The 19,433-nt window shown below is 42.7% G+C and overlaps 1 protein-coding gene across 2 annotated transcripts in view; it reads right to left on the reverse strand.

The window, feature by feature from the left end:
• The window catches only part of cntn4 (contactin 4), a 170,593-nt gene that overhangs the window by 55,067 nt on the left and 96,093 nt on the right, over positions 1 to 19,433 (reverse strand). For both annotated transcript variants that reach the window (XM_014166358.3, XM_014166356.3), the window contains exons 10-11: positions 3,274 to 3,403; positions 1,783 to 1,933 (exon numbers count right to left, since the gene is read on the reverse strand). In XM_014166358.3, the coding sequence (XP_014021833.1) occupies positions 1,783 to 1,933; positions 3,274 to 3,403 (281 nt within the window). The remainder of the gene's footprint in view (positions 1 to 1,782; positions 1,934 to 3,273; positions 3,404 to 19,433) is intronic.

A 19,433-nucleotide genomic window follows, 5' to 3' on the forward strand; every position in this document is an offset into this window, starting at 1 on the left:
TTCAATCAGTGTAGATGAAGGGGAGAAGACAGGTTATAGAAGGATTTTTAAGCCTTGAGACAACTGAGACATGGTTTGTGTATGTGTGCCATTCAGAGGGTGAATGGGCAAAACAAAATATTTAAGTGCTTTTGAACGGGATATGGTAGTGGGTGCCAGACCCACCGGTTTGTGTCAAGAACTACGACGCTGCTGAGTTTTTAACGCTTAACAATTTCCTGTATGTTTCAAGAATGGTCCACCCCTCAAAAGACATTCAGCCAACTTGACACAACTGTGGGAAGCATTGGAGTAAACATGGGCCAGCATCCCTATTGAAAGTTTTCGACACCGTGTAGTCCATGCACTGACGAATTGAGGCTGTTCTGAGGACAAAAGGGGGTGCAATTAGGAAGGTGTTCCTAATGTTTTGTACACTCAGTGACTTGAAAACCATACTGAATTTAGGCCTACGGCAGTGTTGAATTGTGTCAGATATTTTAGATTTCATTTTAGTAATTTCAGCCTTCATAGTTTTAGTTATTATCAGTCAACTAAAACTCTGGACAATTTTAGTCTTGTTTTAGTCACTGTTATGTTAGTCACATTTTCCACTGTGCATTTATTTTACCTCCAACTTCTATGTGCATATTAAGATAGCCTTGTCCAACTAGGCCTTCTATCCAGGGGTGGCAGGTAGCCTAGTGGTTAGAGCATTGGGTCAGTAACTGAAAGGTTGCTGTATCAAATCCCTGAGCTGACAAGATAAAAATCTGTTGTTCTTCCCCTGAGCAAGGCAGTTAACCCACTGGTCCCCAGGAGCCATGGATGTTGATTAAGGCAGCCCCCTGCACCTCACTGATTCAGAGCGGTTGGTTTAAACACGGAAGACACATTTCAGTTGTACAACTGACTAGGTATTCCCCTTTCCCTCGTATTGCTGGCAACATTGCTATTGGCTACAGGTTAAACCATTTATTCCTATGGTTTTTCTCCACCTTGTGATGGGGAAAATGACAGTGATTCCCTTAAAAGGGGAGAATCTGAGCATTTCCAACAATGCCGGAATTATTACTGTACTCCTAATATTCAGCAAACAGCTTTAGTATTTCCAAACGGGGAAAAGCTAATTGGGGAAAAAGCTAAAACAGCCAATATGAAAGTAAGAGACAGTAAACATTATTGTTACAATTGAAATGTCTGTAGATACTGCATATCAGCTCAATCAGCCCGTTCAACTCAAAGACCAATGATAGGTTTGCATTATATTCTGCAAAGGCTATGCTTGCTTATGATTGGACAAAACAGATGAAATTAAAAGTCACTTAGAATAGTTGTCTTTTTTCCCATTGCATCTCGTCTCGTTATCGTCATCAGTTTTCGTCAGGAAAAATAGGTCGTTGATATTTTTCGTCTTAGTTATTGTTGACAAAATTAACACTGGCCTTACGGGAGTCTACATCTGAAGCAGGTAGGTATACAGACAGAGACGCTACTTCAAATATTTCTTTTAACTCACAGCTGGATATAAAATGTTAACAGTCAAGGAGGGACTCTGTAACATTGAGAAATAGAATCACTAATATGACCAGATATATAACATCAAGCTACAGAGCCGGGCCAGGTAAACATACAGTAATCATAGCCAGGGGTGTCTGGCATTTGCTCTTTATCAATACTACAAGAACATTGCCCCCAGGGTACCATACCTGAACAAATCCTACAGTAACCCCAGTGTTTAGGAAATCAACCCCATTATGAGAGAGGGATTACCTAATAAAGAGAGAGAGATTGTTAGCTCACCTGTTGCTCTCTTGTAGAGTCTCACTGCCCTTCTTCCAGGAGATCCCACCCCAGGGGGACATTTTGGGCCTGCACTCCATCAGCACATCTCCTCCCTCCTTCACCATCGTGTGGCTCCTCAGCTGGTTCTGGGAGAAATCTGGGGCAACAGCTAAGACAACACATGCATGTTAAAAACCCAACACTTCCCTTCCCCTTTACTTTTTAAGTCTAACTTTCAACATGTATGACATGAGTTTATCCTGAACACATGACCTGAACTAGGAGAACCTCAGGGCCTTAGTATACTGGGTCCAGAGTCTTTCCTGGTGATGTCACAGGAAATAACAACATATACATCAAGGGAATAGTCATTGTCATTGGCCAGACCTAGAGATAGTCATTGTCATTGTCATTGGCCAGACCAAGATATAGTCATTGTCATTGGCCAGACCTAGAGATAGTCATTGTCATTGTCATTGGCCAGACCAAGATATAGTCATTGTCATTGGCCAGACCTAGAGATAGTCATTGTCATTGGCCAGACCTAGAGATAGTCATTGTCATTGGCCAAACCTAGAGATAGTCATTGTCATTGGCCAGACCTAGATATAGTCATTGTCATTGGCCAGAGCTAGAGCAGGTCTTAGCCAGTGTAAACAAGGCTCAAGGAGATTACTAAACTCCACAGTCCAGCTTGTATGGACTAGACAGAGAGTGAGTCAAAGGCAGACATGTTGAAAAAAGCACAACACAAAAAAATTATTATGCAATGGTACGTTATCTGTATCACCCTTAAAGTTTTTAATACACCCTTGCATGGCTGCTGTCTACTTCAAAGTGAGGCGTGTAATGTGTTGAGTAGAAATGGCAGGGAAGGATGGAGAGTGCAACACACTGCACTCCTTAAAAAACACGGAATCCTTTTCTTGGCTAAGAAAAACAAAGGGAAAATGTCATGTCTGTTTTGCAGCTCAAATTAGTTCTATGATGATCATCTCCTTTTCTCTCCAGGATCCTCCCTCTCTTCGCTTTTATAAAGCACTTCAATTAGTTCCAGGGCCTGTCAATGACGTTTTTACCTCCGCCACGTTTAATTCAACCTGGGAACTTTGGCTGTGTTGGATCTAATTCCAACCAATGGCAAAACAATGATGAAGAGTGGTGGGAGATGGGTTACGAGAGGGAGAGCTGGAGGCCAGCCCTGTGCCAGGGAACAGGGTCCTGAGTAACAGGACTGACAGGGCAGATGGGTGGGACTGGGGAGCACAGTGGCATGGCCATACATCAGCAGCACCCCAGTGCATTCATCTTTTAACGAATGCCTTTTAATTAGGAGGCAATCACAGAGAAGCTAGAGGTCACACTGCGATGGTAGAGAGTGGAAAAACAAACTAGCTATGACACTAAAACATGCACACAACAAACGTGCATACTGTACAACATGCAATACATGCACCGGTATGTAGGCTGTCAGGCACGTACACCCACACACCTTGTATATTGCCTTACCTATGACTTTGAGCTCTGCATTGGAGTAGACCTCCCCATGCTTGTTTCCAGCCACACATTGATACATTCCAATATCAGACAGCGTCAGTCGGCTGATTGACAACAGCCCATTGGCAACCTGTATGCGCTCCTATGAACAGAGAGACAGAGACATGCTTTTTTGATATGCCTTATTGCGATTGCTCATTTACATAAAAGCATGCAGCCAATGTGCCAGTGAATTATAGTGTGGCAGTGACGGACGTGGCAATAAATCTAGGTTTTCATCACTAATGGAGGGAGGGGGTTGGGTGGAGGGAGGCAGGCTAGCAGAAAATGACCCTAATCAATCTGCATGTTTATGAGAGTGGAATAAAACCATGCCCTATTTATATCTCTGGCTGCACCAATGGACCTGTTTCCCCTTCAGCATGAGGACTGGATGTGAGGATTAGGAATATCTTATCAGAGCTATGCTGCATGTGAAAATTGGTTTCCTGATAGGTACAGTATGCCCTATACATACTAAGTACTGTATGTATGCTGTTATGTACACCGCAGATCCCAAACTGCACTGAGCCACTGTGAATAGCAGATTCCTGCCATCTTAGTGAAGGAGATACAGCTCTTGTGACTGACCCTTCAAAATAAACAGGTGTATTAGCCTAGGTGGGTTCAATGCACTAAAACCCAGACACTTAGCATCTTTGTCTTCAAGGTATGTTTACATATTTGAACTTCAGCCACACCGTATATAAAATCGACCACACACCCATGCAATCTCCATAAACAAACATTGGCAATAGAATGGCCTCACTGAAGAGCTCAGTGACTCTCAACATGGCACCATCATATGATGCCACCTTTCCAACAAGTCAGTTGGTCAAAGGTCTGCCCTGCTAGAGCTGCCCTGGTCAACTGTAAGTGCTGTTATTGTGAAGTGGAAATGTCTAGGAGCAACAACGGCTCAGCCGCGAAGTGGTAGGCCACACAAGCTCATAGAACGGGACTGCCGAGTGCGTAGTGCGTAAAAATCATTTGTCCTCGGTTGCAACACTCACTACCGAGTTCCAAGCTGCCTCTGGAAGCAATGTCAGCACAATAACTGTTTGTCAGGAGCTTCATGAAATGAGTTTCCATGACTGACAAGCCTAAGATCAAAATGGAATGGTGTAAAGCTCGCCATCATTGGAATCTGGAGCAGTGGAAACGCGTTCTTTGAAGTGATTAATCACGCTTCACAATCTGGCAGTCCGACGACCGAATCTGGGTTTGGCGGATGCCAGGAGAACACTACCTGACTCAACTGTAAAGTTTGGTGTAGGAGCAATAATGGTCTGTGGCTGTTTTTCATGGTTCGGGCTAGGCCCCTTAGTTCCAGTGAAGGGAAATCTTAATGCTACAGCATACAATAACATTCTAGACAATTCTCTGCTTCCAACTTTGTGGCAACAGTTTGGGAAGACCCTTTCCTGTTTTAGCATGACAATACCTTCGTGCACAAAGCGAAGTCCATACAGAAATGGTTTGGCGAGATCGGTGTGGAAGAACTTGACTGGCCTGCACAGAGCCCTGACCTCAACCCCATTGAACACCTTTGGGATGAATTGGAACGCCGACTGCGAGCCAATCCTAATTGCCTAACATCAGTGCCCAACCTCACTAATGCTCTTGTGGCTGAATGGAAGCAAATTCCCGCATCAATGTTTCAACATCTAGTGGAAAGCCTTCCCAGAAGAGTGTAGGCTGTTATAGCAGCAAAGGAGGGGACCAACTCCATGTTAATGCCCATGATTTTGGTATGAGATGTTCGACAAGCAGTTGTCCACATACTTTTGATCACGGAGTGTCTATCCCCAGAACGGTATTAAAACCAACACCAGTTTTTAAGGGTAGGGCTTTTTGTCAGTGCACTTTGTGCTGCATGCTCCCTGCTGCCCTTCATCTCCTCTGTTTTCAAAAGGCTTAACATTAATGTCATTAAAGCACATTTCCATAGGGGTGTCAGCTTGGTGTGGCTCCAGTCTGACGGGATTAAGGTACTGTCACATGAAAAGAGGAGCTGTCCTCATTGAAACATCAGTAGCTAAGCCCGTGTTTGAGCAGGTTGCGTTGTGAATTTCGATGATGCTCAGTGACTTGCCGCTAGCTGGATGCACAGGCGCGAATGTGCCTGCTGGCAGGAGCGGCAGAATGGTGGTGGCTTATATCGGTCTTTGTGTGGAAAGCACTCCATTTACGGGCTGCTATTAATTAAGCATGACATTCCTCTTAAATCAGCAGTTTTTCATGCGGGGACCTGGGGGGACCATCTGCACAACTTCTGCTGAATGGAAATGATTGGCAATGTCATTGCCAACACTACCGGGTCACTTTATTTGATATAGGAGAATATAAACAACAAGCCATATGACTCGATTGATGTCACAAACAAACGTTTGTCATGGCGGTTTTTGAGATGCATTGTATTTGGGGTTTGATTATCGTCCATTTCGGCAGGTATGAGAAATGCATTTGCATTGTTGACAGTATCAGAACTATTCATACCCTACTGTGTACCCATGCACTTTAACTACTGACCAAACTTGGGAAGTTAGGTTACACTTTATTTGGATGATCTACAGATGGTCATACTATCAGCAAATGATCTGTTGATAAGCAACTGCTTGCTAAGGTAACAGTTAAGGTTAGGTTTCGGTTTCGAATAAGGGTTAGGGTAAGGGTTAAGGTTAGTAGATACTGTAGTTAGTTGGAATGTTGTTGAAAGTTATTGAACATCTACTGGACATCTACAAGCCATCCACTTGGGATTAGCCAAATAAAGTGTCACCGGAAGTTATTCGAAAACTGAAGGTAATACCATTGCAGTCAGCTCAAATGTCCAAATGAGCAGGAGAAGCAGAAAAGGTCCCCATTGATTTACTATAATGAATCACTGCGCATGGTATATCTTCACAGTTCCTGCTCTCCCTCCATTAGTTATTAGATTGATGAGGCTGCACCATTTGATGACAAAATTCCAAACAATGGACCAACTCTGCTTGATTCATCTATTAATTGTAGTGCATTACTAATCCTCCCATTTATTATTTCCATATTAAGGAAATCCTACTCCAAAATGAACACTGTCAGTGTCTAACCTCTTATCACAGATACTGTAGGGCTGTGGCAGACATGACATTTTGTCAACTGGTTATTGTCATGCAAAAGGCTGCCGGTCTCACGGTAATTGACAATTAATTAACATAAACACATTTAGCATCTCCAGGCCTCCATGCATGCAATCCGCATACAGGTCTCTGATGCACGCCTTTGGAACATCTACATTTAAAAAAGTAAAATAAATCAATGTATTATACACCATCAAAATAATGGCATTATTTATTGTAGGCAGGACTAAAGAAATGTGATACTGTATGAAGAAAATGTAATTCAAAAGAACAAAATATGAGTTGGCCTACTGTATGTTATCTGGCTATGTGCCATAGGCTGTATGCTTGTTCATTTAGCAGACAAGATATGCTTATAAGTCCCGCGCCATTTTCTTTGTATTGTATGATTTTATAGTAAGAAGAATATACCGTGCCTACAGAATGTATTCATACCGCTTGACTTTTTCCTCATTCTGTTGTGTAATGGATTAACGTGAGATTTTTGTTGTTACTGGCCTACACACAATACTCCATAATGTCTGAGTGGAATTACGTTTTTCGAAATGTTTTCAAATGTCTTGAGTCAAAAATGTCTTGACTCAATATGTATTCAACCCCTTTGTTATGGCAAGCCTAAATAAGTTCAGGAGTCATTTTTTGGGGAAGGGGATATTCTGTGGAACCCTCAGCACCCTTACAGTGTCTTGCAAAAGTATTCATCCCTCTTGGCAATTTTCCTATTTTTTTATTTGGATTTCATGAAATGGACATACACAAAATAGTCAAAATTGGTGAAGTGAAATTAAAATAACTTGTTTCAAAAATTCTAAAACATAAAAAACACAAAAGTGGTGCGTGCATATGTATTCACCCTCTTTGCTATGAAGCCCCTAAATAAGATTTGGTGCAACCAATTACCTTCAGAAGTCACATAATTAGTGAAATAAAGTCCACCTGTGTGCATTCTAAGTGTCACATGATCTGTCACATGATCTCAGTATATATACGCTGATCCTCAACACTGGAGCTCCCCAGGGGTGCGTGCTCAGTCCCCTCTTGTACTCCCTGTTCACCCACGACTGCATGGCCAAGCACGACTCCAACACCATCATTAAGTTTGCAGACGACACAACAGTGGTAGGCCTGATCACCGACAACGACGAGACAGCCTATAGGGAGGAGATCAGAGACCTGGCCGGGTGGTGCCAGAATAACAACCTATCCCTCAACGTAACCAAGACTAAGGAGATGATTGTGAACTACAGGAAAAGGAGCACCGAGCAAGTCCCCATTCTCATCGACGGGGCTGTAGTGGAGCAGGTTGAGAGCTTCAAATTCCTTGGTGTCCACATCAACAACAAACTAGAATGGTCCAAACACACCAAGACAGTCGTGAAGAGGGCACGACAAAGCCTATTCCCCCTCAGGAAACTAAAAAGATTTGGCATGGGTCCTGAGATCCTCAAAAGGTTCTACAGAACAGCTGCAACATCGAGAGCATCCTGACCGGTTGCATCACTGCCTGGTACGGCAATTGCTAGGCCTGGTACGGCACTTCAGAGGGTAGTGCGTACGACCCAGTACAGCACTGGGGCAAAGCTGCCTGCCATCCAGAACCTCTACACCAGGCGGTGTCAGAGGAAGGCCCTAAATATTGTCAAAGACCCCAGCCATCCCAGTCATAGACTGTTCTCTCTACTACCGCATGGCAAGCGGTACCGGTGTGCCAAGTTTAGGACAAAAAGGCTTCTCAACAGTTTTTACCCCCAAGCCATAAGACAGAATGGTTACCCGGACTATTTGCATTGTGTGCCCCCCCCCCAACCCCTCTTTTACACTGCTGCTACTCTCTGTTTATCATATATGCATAGTCACTTTAACTATACATTCATGTACATACTACCCCTGTTGGCCCGACCAACCAGTGCTCCCGCACATTGGCTAACCGGGCTATCTGCATTGTGTCCCACCACCCGCCAACCCCTCTTTTTACGCTACTGCTACTCTCTGTTCATCATATATGCATAGTCACTTTAACCATACCTACATGTACATACTACCTCAATAATCCTGCCTAACCGGTTTCTGTATATAGCCTTGCTACTCTTATTTTCAAATGTCTTTTTACTGTTGTTTTATTTCTTTACTTACCTAGCACACACACACACACACACACACACACACACACACACACACACACACACACACCACACACACACACACACACACACACACACACACACACACACACACACACTTTTTTTCGCACTATTGGTTAGAGCCTGTAAGTAAGCACTTACATTTTACATTTTAGTAATTTAGCAGATGCTCTTATCCAGAGCGACTTACAGTAGTGAACGCATACATTTCATTTCATGCATTTTTTTTTTGCACTTCACTGTAAGGTTTGCACTTCACTTCACCTGTTGTATTCGGCGCACGTGACAAAGAAACTTTGATTTGATTTGATATACACCTGTTCTGAAGGCCCCAGAGTCTGCAACACCACTAAGCAAGGGGCACCACCAAGCAAGCGACACAATGAAGACCAAGGAGCTCTTCTAATAGGTCAGGGACAAAGTTGTGGAGTAGTACAGATCAGGATTGGGTTTGCAATGAGATTGGGTTATTAAAAAAATATCCAAAACTTTGAACATCCCACGGAGCACCATTAAATCCATTATTGAAAGAAACATTTTAAGAATATGGCACCACAACAAACCCGCCAAGAGAGGGCCGCCCACCAAAACTCACAGACCAGGCAAGGAGCGCATTCAATCAGAGAGGCAACAAAGAGACCAAAGGTAACCCTGAAGGAGCTGTAGAGATCCACAGCGGACATTGGAGTATCTGTCCATAGGACCACTTTGAGCCGTACACTCCACAGAGATGGGATTACAGAAGAGTGTCAAGAAAAAAACATGGCATAAAGAAAAGAATAAGCAAACACGTTTGGTGTTCGCCAAAAGGCATGTGGGAGACTCTCCAAACATATGGAAGAAGGTACTCTGGTCAGATGAGACAAAAATTGAGCTTTTTGGCCAGTTTAGAAGTTTACATATACCTTAGCCATATACATTTAAACTTTTTTTTAATCCTAGTAAACATTCCCTGTCTTAGGTCAGTTAGGATCACCACTTTATTTTAAGAATGTGAAATGTCAGAATAATAGCAGAGAGAATGATTTATTTCAGCTTTTATTTCTTTCATCACATTCCCCGTGTGTCAGAAGTTTACATACACTCAATAAGTATTTGGTAGCATTGCCTTTAAATTGTTTCAATTGGGTGAAACGTTTCAGGTAGCCTTCCACAAGCTTCCCACAACAAGTTGGGTGAATTTTGGCCCAATCCTCCTGACAGAGCTGGTGTAACTGAGTCAGGTTTGTAGGCCTCCTTGCTCGCACACGCTTTTTCAGTTCTTCTCATTTTCTATAGGATTGAGGTCGGGCCTTTATGATGGCCACTCCAATACCTTGACTTTGTTGTCCTTAAGCCAACTTTGTAAGTATGCTTGGGGTCATTGTCCATTTGGAGGACCCATTTGCGACCAAGCTTTAACTTCATGACTGATGTCTTGAGATGTTACTTCAAAATATCTACATCATTTTCCTCCCTCATGATGCCATCTATTTTGTGAAGTGCACCAGACCCTCCTGCAGCAAAGCACCCCCACAACATGGTGCTGCCACCCCCGTGCTTCACGGTTGGGATGGTGTTCTTTGGCTTGCAAGCTCCCCCTTTTTCCTCCGAACATAATGATGGTCATTATGCCTAAACAGTTCTATTTTTGTTTCATCAGACCAGAGGACATTTCTCCAAAAAGTACGATTTTTGCCCCATATGCAGTTGCATACCGTAGTCTGGCTTTGTTTATGGCGGTTTTGGAGCAGTGGCTTCTTCCTTGCTGAGCGGCCTTTCAGGTTATGTCAATATAGGACTCGTTTTACTGTGGATATAGATACTTTTTCCTCCAGCATCTTCACAAGGTCCTTTGCTGTAGTTCTGGGATTGATTTGCACTTTTCACACCAAAGTACGTTCATCTCTAGGAGACAGAACGCATCTCCTTCCTGAGCGGTATGATGGCTGCGTGGTCCCATGGTGTTTATACTTGCGTACTATTGTTTGTACAGATGAACGTGGTACTTTCAGGTGTTTGAAAATTGCTCCCAATGATGAACCAGACTTGTGGAGGTCTACAATTATTTTTCTAAGGTCTTGGCTGATTTCTTTAGATTTTCCCATGATGTCAAGCAAAGAGGCACTGAGTTTGAAGGTAGGCCTTGAAATACATCCACAGCTACACCTCCAATTGACTCAAATGATGTAAATTAGCCTAACAGAAGCTTTTAAAGCCATGACATAATTTTCTGGAATTGTCCAAGCTGTTTAAAGGCACAGTCAACTTAGTGTATGCAAACTTCTGACCCATTGGAATTGTGATACAGTGAATTATAAGTGAAATAATCTGTCTGTAAACAATTGTTGAAAAATTACTTGTGTCATGCACAAAGTAGATGTCCTAACCGACTTGCCAAAACTATAGTTTGTTAACCTGTTTAGGATAGGGGGCAGTATTTTCACGGCCGGATAAAAAACGTACCCGATTTAATCTGGTTATTACTCCTGCCCAGAAACTAGAATATGCATATAATTATTTGATTTGGATAGAAAACACCCTAAAGTTTCTAAAACGGTGTGAATGGTGTCTGTGAGTATAACAGAACTCATATGGGAGGCCAAAACCTGAGAAGATTCCATACAGGAAGTGCCCTGTCTGACCATTTCTTGTCCTTCTATAGCCTCTTTATCGAAAATAGAGGATCTCTGCTGTAACGTGACATTTTCTAAGGCTCCCATAGGCTCTCAGAAGGCGTCAGAACGGTGAATGATGACTCTGTAGTCCCTGGGCGAAAAACAGTAGGGGTTTTGGAAAGTGGTCGTTCTGAGAACAATGACATGGGTGCGCACGTGCATGTGAAGACCCGGTCGGAATATTATCGCTATTTTACGAGAAAAATTGCATAAAAATTGATTTTAAACAGCGTTTGACATGCTTCGAAGTACGGTAATGGAATATTTTGAATTTTTTTGTCACGATACGCGCCGGCGCGTCACCCTTCGGATAGTGTCTTGAATGCAAGAACAAAACGCAGCTATTTGGATATAACTATGGATTATTTGGAACCAAAACAACATTAGGTGTTGAAGTAGAAGTCCTGGGAGTGCATTCTGACAAAGAACAGCAAAGGTAATCCAATTTTTCTTATAGTAAATCTGAGTTTGGTGAGTGCCAAACTTGGTGGGTGTCAAAATAGCTAGCCATGATGGCCGGGCTATCTACTCAGAATATTGCAAAATGTGCTTTCACCGAAAAGCTATTTTAAAATCGGACACCGCGATTGCATAAAGGAGTTCTGTATCTATAATTCTTAAAATAATTGTTTTGTTTTTTTGTGAACGTTTATCGTGAGTAATTTAGTAAATTCACCGGAAATCTTCGGTGGGTATGCTAGTTCTGAACGTCACATGCTAATGTAAAAACCTGTTTTTTGATATAAATATGAACTTGATTGAACAAAACATGCATGTATTGTATAACATAATGTCCTAGGAGTGTCATCTGATGAAGATCATCAAAGGTTAGTGCTGCATTTAGCTGTGGTATTGGTTTTTGTGACATTATATGCTAGCTTGAAAAATGTGTGTGTGATTATTTCTGGCTGGGTACTCTCCTGACATAATCTAATGTTTTGCTTTCGTTGTAAAGCCTTTTTGAAATCGGACAATGTGGTTAGATAAAGGAGAGTCTTGTCTTTAAAATGGTGTAAAATAGTCATATGTTTGAAAAATTGAAGTTTTTGGATTTTTGAGGTGTTTGTAATTCGCGCCACGCTCTATCATTAGATATTGGCGAGGCGTTCCGCTAGCGGAACATCTAGATGTAAGTTAACAAGCAATTTGTGGAGTGGTTGAAAAACGAGTTTTAATGACTCCAACCTAAGTGTATGTAAACTTCCAACAGTATGTCTGGCGCAAACTCAACACCTCTCATCACCCCGAGAACACCATCCCCACAGTGAAGCATGGTGGTGGCAGCATCATGCTGTGAGGATGTTTTTCATTGCCGGTGACTGGGAAACTTGTGCAGAATTGAAGGAATGATGGATGATGCTAAATACAGTGAAATTCTTGAGGGAAACCTGTTTCAGTCTTCCAGAGATTTGAGACTGGGACGGAGGTTCACTTTCAAAATGATCCTAAGCACACTGCTAAAGCAACACTCGAGTGGTTTAAGGGGCAACATTTAAATGTCTTGGAATGGCCTAGTCAAAGCCCATACCTCATTCCAATTGAGAATCATTGGTATGACTTAAAGATTGCTGTACACCAGCAGGACCCATCTAACTTGAAGGAGCTGGAGCAGTTTTTCCTTGAAGAATGGGCAAAAATCCCAGTGGCTAGATGTGCCAAGCTTATAGAGACATACCCCAAGAGACTTGCATTTGTAATTGTAGCAAAAGGTGGCTCTACAAAGTATGGATTTTTGGGGGTGAATAGTTATGCACACTCAAGTTTTCAGTTTTTTTCGTCTTATTTGTTATTTGATTCACAATAAAAAATATTTTGCATCTTCAAAGTGCTCGGCATGTTGTGGAACTCAAATGATACAAACCCCCAAAAAATCCCTTTTAATTCCAGGTTGTAAGGCAACAAAATAGGAAAAATGTGACGAGAGTGAATACTTTCGCAAGCCACTGTAGTTCCCGTGGCTATGATTCAACCTGTTCAGGAGTAAAAATCAGTCACATAATAAGTTACATGGACTCACTGTGTGCATTAATAGTGTTTAACATGATTTTTGAATGACTGACTCATATCTGTACCACACACATACAATTAATTGAAAGGTCCCTCAGTCGAGCAGTACATTTCAAACACAGATTCAATCACAAAGAGGTTTTCCAATGCCTCGCAAAGAAGGGCACCTATTGGTAGATGGGTAAAAATGTAAAAAGCAGACATTGAATATCCCTTTGAGCTTGGTGAAGTTATTAATTACACTTTGGATAGTGTATGAATACACCCAGTCACTACAAAGATACAAGCACCCTTCCTAACTCAGTTGCCTGAGAGGAAGGAAACCACTTAGGGATTTCACTATGATACCAATGGTGACTTTAAAATGGTTACAGAGTTGAATGGCTGTGATAGGAGAAAACTGAGAATGGATGAACAACATAGTAGTTACTCCACAATACAAACAGAGAAAGGAGTCGGCCCAAGAATTGAACCCTGTGGTACCCCCATAGAGACTGCCAGAGGTCCGGACAAAGGGCCCTCTGATTTGATACACTGAACTCCATCTGAGAAGTAGTTGGTGAACCAGGCGAGGCAGTCATTTGAGAATCCAAGGCTATTGAGTCTGCCGATAAGAATGTGGTGATTGACAGAGTTGAAAGCCTTGGCCAGGTCGATGAAGACGGCTGCACAGTACTGTCTTTTATCGATGGCGGTTATGATATCGTTTATGCTCGGAAACCAGATATCGCAAGCTCGGAAACCAGATTGCATAGTGGAGAAGGTACGGTGGGATTCGAAATGGTCAGTGATCTGTTTGTTAACTTGACTTTCGAAGATTTTAGAAGGGCAGGGCAGGATGGATGGAGCTCTATAACAGTTTGGGTCTAGAGTGTCTTCCCCTTTGAAGGGAATGACCGAGGCAGCTTTCCAATCTTTGGGGATCTCAGACGATACGAAAGAGAGGTTGAATAGGCTAGTAATAGGGGTTGCAACAATTTTGGCAGATAATTTTAGAAAGAGAGGGTCCAGATTGTCTAGTCCAGTTGATTTGAAGGGATCCAGATTTTGTAGCTCTTTCAGAACATCAACTGTCTGGATTTGGGTGAAGGAGAAATGGGGGGGGGGGGGGGGGGCTTGGGCAAGTTTCTGCAGGGGGTGCTGAGATGTTGGCTGGGGTAGGGGTAGCCAGGTGGAAGGCATGGCCAGCCATAGAAAAATGCTTATTGAAATGATCGATTATCGTAGATTTATCGTTGGTGACAATGTTTCCTATCCTCAGTGCAGTGGGCAGCTGGGAGGAGGTGCTCTTATTCTCCATGGACTTTACAGTGTCCCAATTTTGGGGGGAATTAGTGCTACAGGATGCAAATTTCTGTTTGAAAAAGCCAGCCTTAGCTTTCCTAACTGACTGAGTATATTGGTTCCTGACTTCCTGAAAAGTTGCATATCGCGGGGGCTATTCGATGCTTATGCAGAACGCCACAGGATGTTTTGTCCTGGTCAAGGGCAGTCAAGTCTGGGCTGAACCAAGGGCTATATCTGTTCTTAGTTCTACTTTTTTGGAATGGGCATGCTTATTTAAGATGGAGAGGAAATCACTTTTAAAGAGCAACCAGGTATCCTCTACTGACGGGATGAGGTCAATATCCTACCAGGATACCCAGGCCAGGTCGATTACAAAGGCCAGCTTGCTGAAGTGTTTCAGGGAGCATTTGACAGTGATGAGGGGTGGTCGTTTGACCGCGGACCCATTACGCATGCAGGCAATGAGGCAATGATCGCTGAGATCCTGGTTGAAGACAGCAGAGGTATATTTAGAGGGCAAGTTGGTCAGAATGGTACCTAAGAGGGTGCCCATGGTTACGGATTTAGGGTTGTACCTGATAGGTTCCATGATAATTTGTGTGAGATTGAGGGCATCTAGTTTAGATTGTAGGACTGCCGGGGTGTTAAGCATGTCCCAGTTTAGGTCACCGAACAGTACAAACTCTGAAGATAGATGGGGGGCAATCAATTCACACATGGTGTCCAGAGCACAGCTGGGGGCTGAAGGGGGTCTATAACAAGCGGCAACGGTGAGAGACTTGTTTCTGGAAGGTGGATTTTTAAAAGTAGAAGCTCGAATTGTTTTGGCACAGACCTGGATAGTATGACAGAACTCTGCAGGCTATCTCTGAAGTAAATTGCAACTCCACCCACTTTGGCAGTTCAATCAATCAATCAAATGTATTTATAAAGCCCTTCTTACATCAGCTGATGTCAAAAGTGTGCACAGAAACCCAGCCTAAAGCCCCAAACAGCAATGCAATGCAGGTGTAGAAGCACGATGGCTATCTTGTTCTAGTTCTATCTTGTCGGAAAATGCTATAGTTAGGGATGGAAATGTCAGGATTTTTGGTGGCCTTCCTAAGCCAGGATTCAGACACGGCTAGGACATCCGGGTTGGCGGAATGTGCTAAAGCAGTGAATAAAACAAACTTGTGGAGGTGTGGAGATGTGGTAGAGGAAAAGCAGTCCAATATGCTCTAGACAGCTAGCGGGCCGCGGCTTGCAGGCTAGCAGATGGGCCTTTAGGGGAGTCGCGATGGAGGAGCCTGTTGAAACCCCCTCGGACGGTTACGTCGGCAGACCAGTCGTGATGGATCGGCGGGGCTCCGTGTCGGCAGTAAAAGGGTCCAGGCTAGTTGACAAACTAGGTATTGTATCCTGTGAATTGGCTGATGGACCTCTTCAGCTAGCCGGGAGAAGGGTCTAGCTCGAGGTTAGCTCCAGGCTAACTGGTGCTTGCTTCGGGACAGAGACGTTAGCCAGGAGTAGCCACACGGATAGCAGCTAGCTAGCTGCGAAGATCCGGTGTAAAGGTTCAGAGCTTGCGGTAGGAATCTGGAGATGTGGAGATGTGGTAGAGAAAAAGCAGTCCGATATGCTCTGGGTTGATATCGCGCTGTGCAAACTGGCAGGAATTGACCGGGCTGAGGCTGGCTAATGTCCGAGTTAACGGTGATGACAGCAAGCAGTGGCTAACAGACTACTAGCTAGTAGCTAGTTAGCTGGCTAGCTTCTGATGGGGGTTCCGGTTCTTAGTGTAAAAATAGCAGATCCGTACCACATTGGGCGAGGTGGGTTGCAGGAGAATATGTTCAGTCCGTAGATAGGAATTGAGATAAAAAAATTATACAAAAAATATACGAATAAAAAAATAAATAATAATAATAATAATAAAAAAAAAATATATATATATATATATATATATATATACATACATGGGAAGGGACGGGACAAGACAACAGACGTCTGACTGCTACGCCATCTTGGATTCTAATCAGATACAAAGAAGACAGTGAATGTTGCTGAGTGGCTGAGTTACAGTTTTGACTTCAGTCTGCTTGAAAATGTATGGCAAGACCTGAAAAATGGCTTCTAGCAATGATCAACAACCAATTTGACAGAGCTTGAAGAATTCTGAAAAGAATAATGGGCAAATGTTGCACAATATAGGTGTGGAAACCTCTTAGAGACTTACTGAGAGGCTCACAGCTGTAATCACTGCCAAAGGAGCTTCTACAAAGTATTGACTCAGGGGTGTGAATACTTATGTAAATGAGAGATATTCCTGTATTTCATTTTCAATAAATGTTTTCACTTTGTCAATATGGGGTATTGTGTGTAGATGGATGAGAAATTTTGAATTCAGGCTGTAACAACAAATGTGGAATAAGTCAAGCAGCACGAATATTTTCTGAAGGCACTGTAATTGAACTTATCTGAATAAAATAGAAAGGATATTTTTACCATTCCTGAGCTAGTGCTCATTTGAAGTGACTATGTTGAGAGTAAAAGTGATCATTTGAAACAGGTCCTATATGCTAGATTTAGAGTTATTTGGCAACTTTAGTTGTGAATGATGCAAACCTTAGAATGTCTTAGAAATCAAAACATGGGCTGCATGATGCGCTATTGGCTATTGATGATGCGCTTTAGGCTATTGATGATTTGAAAAAAAAAGCTTGCGCTCTGTTCCTTGCCTCAGGCTGCACAAGCTGTTCTCTCATCAAGTGATCATATTTACTGTATATGTTCACCCATCAGACTATTCTCAATTTAATCTTGTCTTTACCAATATGTCAAATCTGTTTTGATTTACAATGGCCCATTGCCAAATGGGCAGGAACAGGGGCAGGGGGAAAAAAAATGTCATCTATAGCACTCGAATAGCGAATGGGGGCTGCTTTACCGCCTGTTTGTTTTTTAATCATGCCGGGTAGGCTACTCCATTTCACTCCATGCATCAACCACTGTTTGAGGAGCATGCAGCCTCTTGCTGCGCGACAGGTGATATTCCACCCAAACTCTGTATGCCATGGGCTCTCCAACCCTGTTCCTGCAGCCAAATCAAGTGAAATCTGTTCGGGAACATCGATAGTACCATGTTTTCAAAACGAAACATTTCATTAAACTGTTGACAGTTCGCTCGAGAATTGAATGAGGAAAGAGGGGAGGAGATGGAAACGCACAGTGGCAAAATATTCTGTCGCTTAAGATAATGTGTCAGCCAATCAATTATTACTAGGCTATTCAAAATCAAATGTTAACTCAGAATAACAGTATCAAATTTGTGAGGTGAGTTTTAAAAGGTTGATACTGTTTTGATGATCAGTGTTTGATGTGATATTCTATTGTTTTTGCATTGACATCAGAGTGGTTAGAGGGACAATAGAGTGGTGAGTGCCAGACCATTGGGACCTGATGGTCGTTAGCGAGTTGGGTACTACTAACGCATGTCCAGAGTGCATAAGAGGAAATGACCGTGACCAAACGGTCAACTGGAATTTGACTGCGGTCATGACTCATGACTGCCGGTGTGGCGGTAATAAGGTCACCGCAACAGCCCTACGGATGACTTGATTGATGTCACAAACAAACGTCTGTCATGGCGGTTTTTGAGATGCATTGAATTTGGTGTTTAATTGTTGTCCATTTCGGCAGGTATGAGAAATGCATTTGCATTAGGCACTTTAACTACTGACCAAACTTGGGAAGTTAGGCTACACTTTATTTGGATGATCTGCAGTCAGCTCAAATGTCCAATGAGTAGAAGAAGCAGAAAAGGTCCCCATTGATTTACTGTAATGAATCACTACAAATGGTATATCTTCACAGTTCCTGCTCTCCTTCCATCAGTGACCTTTAGTTATTAGATTGATGAAGCTGCACTATTTGATGGGGAAATTTCAAACAATGGAATACCTCTGCTTGAGTCATCTATTTATCGAAGTGCTTTGCTAATCCACCCATTTATTATGTCCATATTAAGGAAATCCTACTCCGTGGGAATTAACACCGTCAATGTGTCTAACCTTTTACCACAGATACTGTACACTCAGAGGCATCAGATACACATGGTTCCCAAATCTGTGCAGTCAAACTATCCCGTGTAAATTGAACCGGCTGAATCAACGTTGTTTCCACGTCACCTCAATGAAATGACGTTGTACAAACGAGGAATAGACGTTGAATTGTCATCTGTACCGAGTGGGATGGTATGAAAATACTGCTTGTAAAAAGCGATAAAAACAACTAAGTAAAAGTATCCCTCTTTCCTAGAGACAAACAGATGGGGGGGGGGGGGGTAACTGTTACCTACTCTAGTTCTTTCCTTAACCAACTGAGAGAACAAATCATACCATTCCAGCAGACCTTGTAAAGGTTTTTAATCCAATGTGATGCAATGACTAGACAGATTGTTAATTATGCACAGCTGAAGGCAACCCTAATCTGCCTTTATGGGGGAAGGAAAGAGCCTGCTGCTGCTGTTTGGAGCACTGCCTCTTGTAACAATAAAATGAGCCTGCACCTCTCATTTCAACTACATATATAACATTGAAGGATTGATCGATACCGTCTGTTTTGTTTGTGAACATTTTGTGTAATTAAGAAAATTAACATCAAGTCTGCTTATTTATTAGTCCAAGCTGTGCCTGAGTGCCCACCATCAATCTCCAGAAAATAACCTGGCCACATACTGTAGCACAGGGGACATGGCACGCTCCCATTCAGGGGTATTGAATAATACTTCCACAAAGCCATACCTTTATTGACAATAATATGAGCCGAACGAATAACTTTGCATTTGCGGTCTACATTGTACAGTGTCTAGGTAGTGTTCAGCTCTCATTGCTGTGCTCATGATGGGTAATTTGAGGGAGGCACGGGGATATAGTACA

The sequence above is a fragment of the Salmo salar genome, chromosome 22 (assembly GCF_965601325.2).
Source record: "Salmo salar chromosome 22, fSalSal1, whole genome shotgun sequence".
Taxonomy (NCBI): domain Eukaryota; kingdom Metazoa; phylum Chordata; class Actinopteri; order Salmoniformes; family Salmonidae; genus Salmo; species Salmo salar.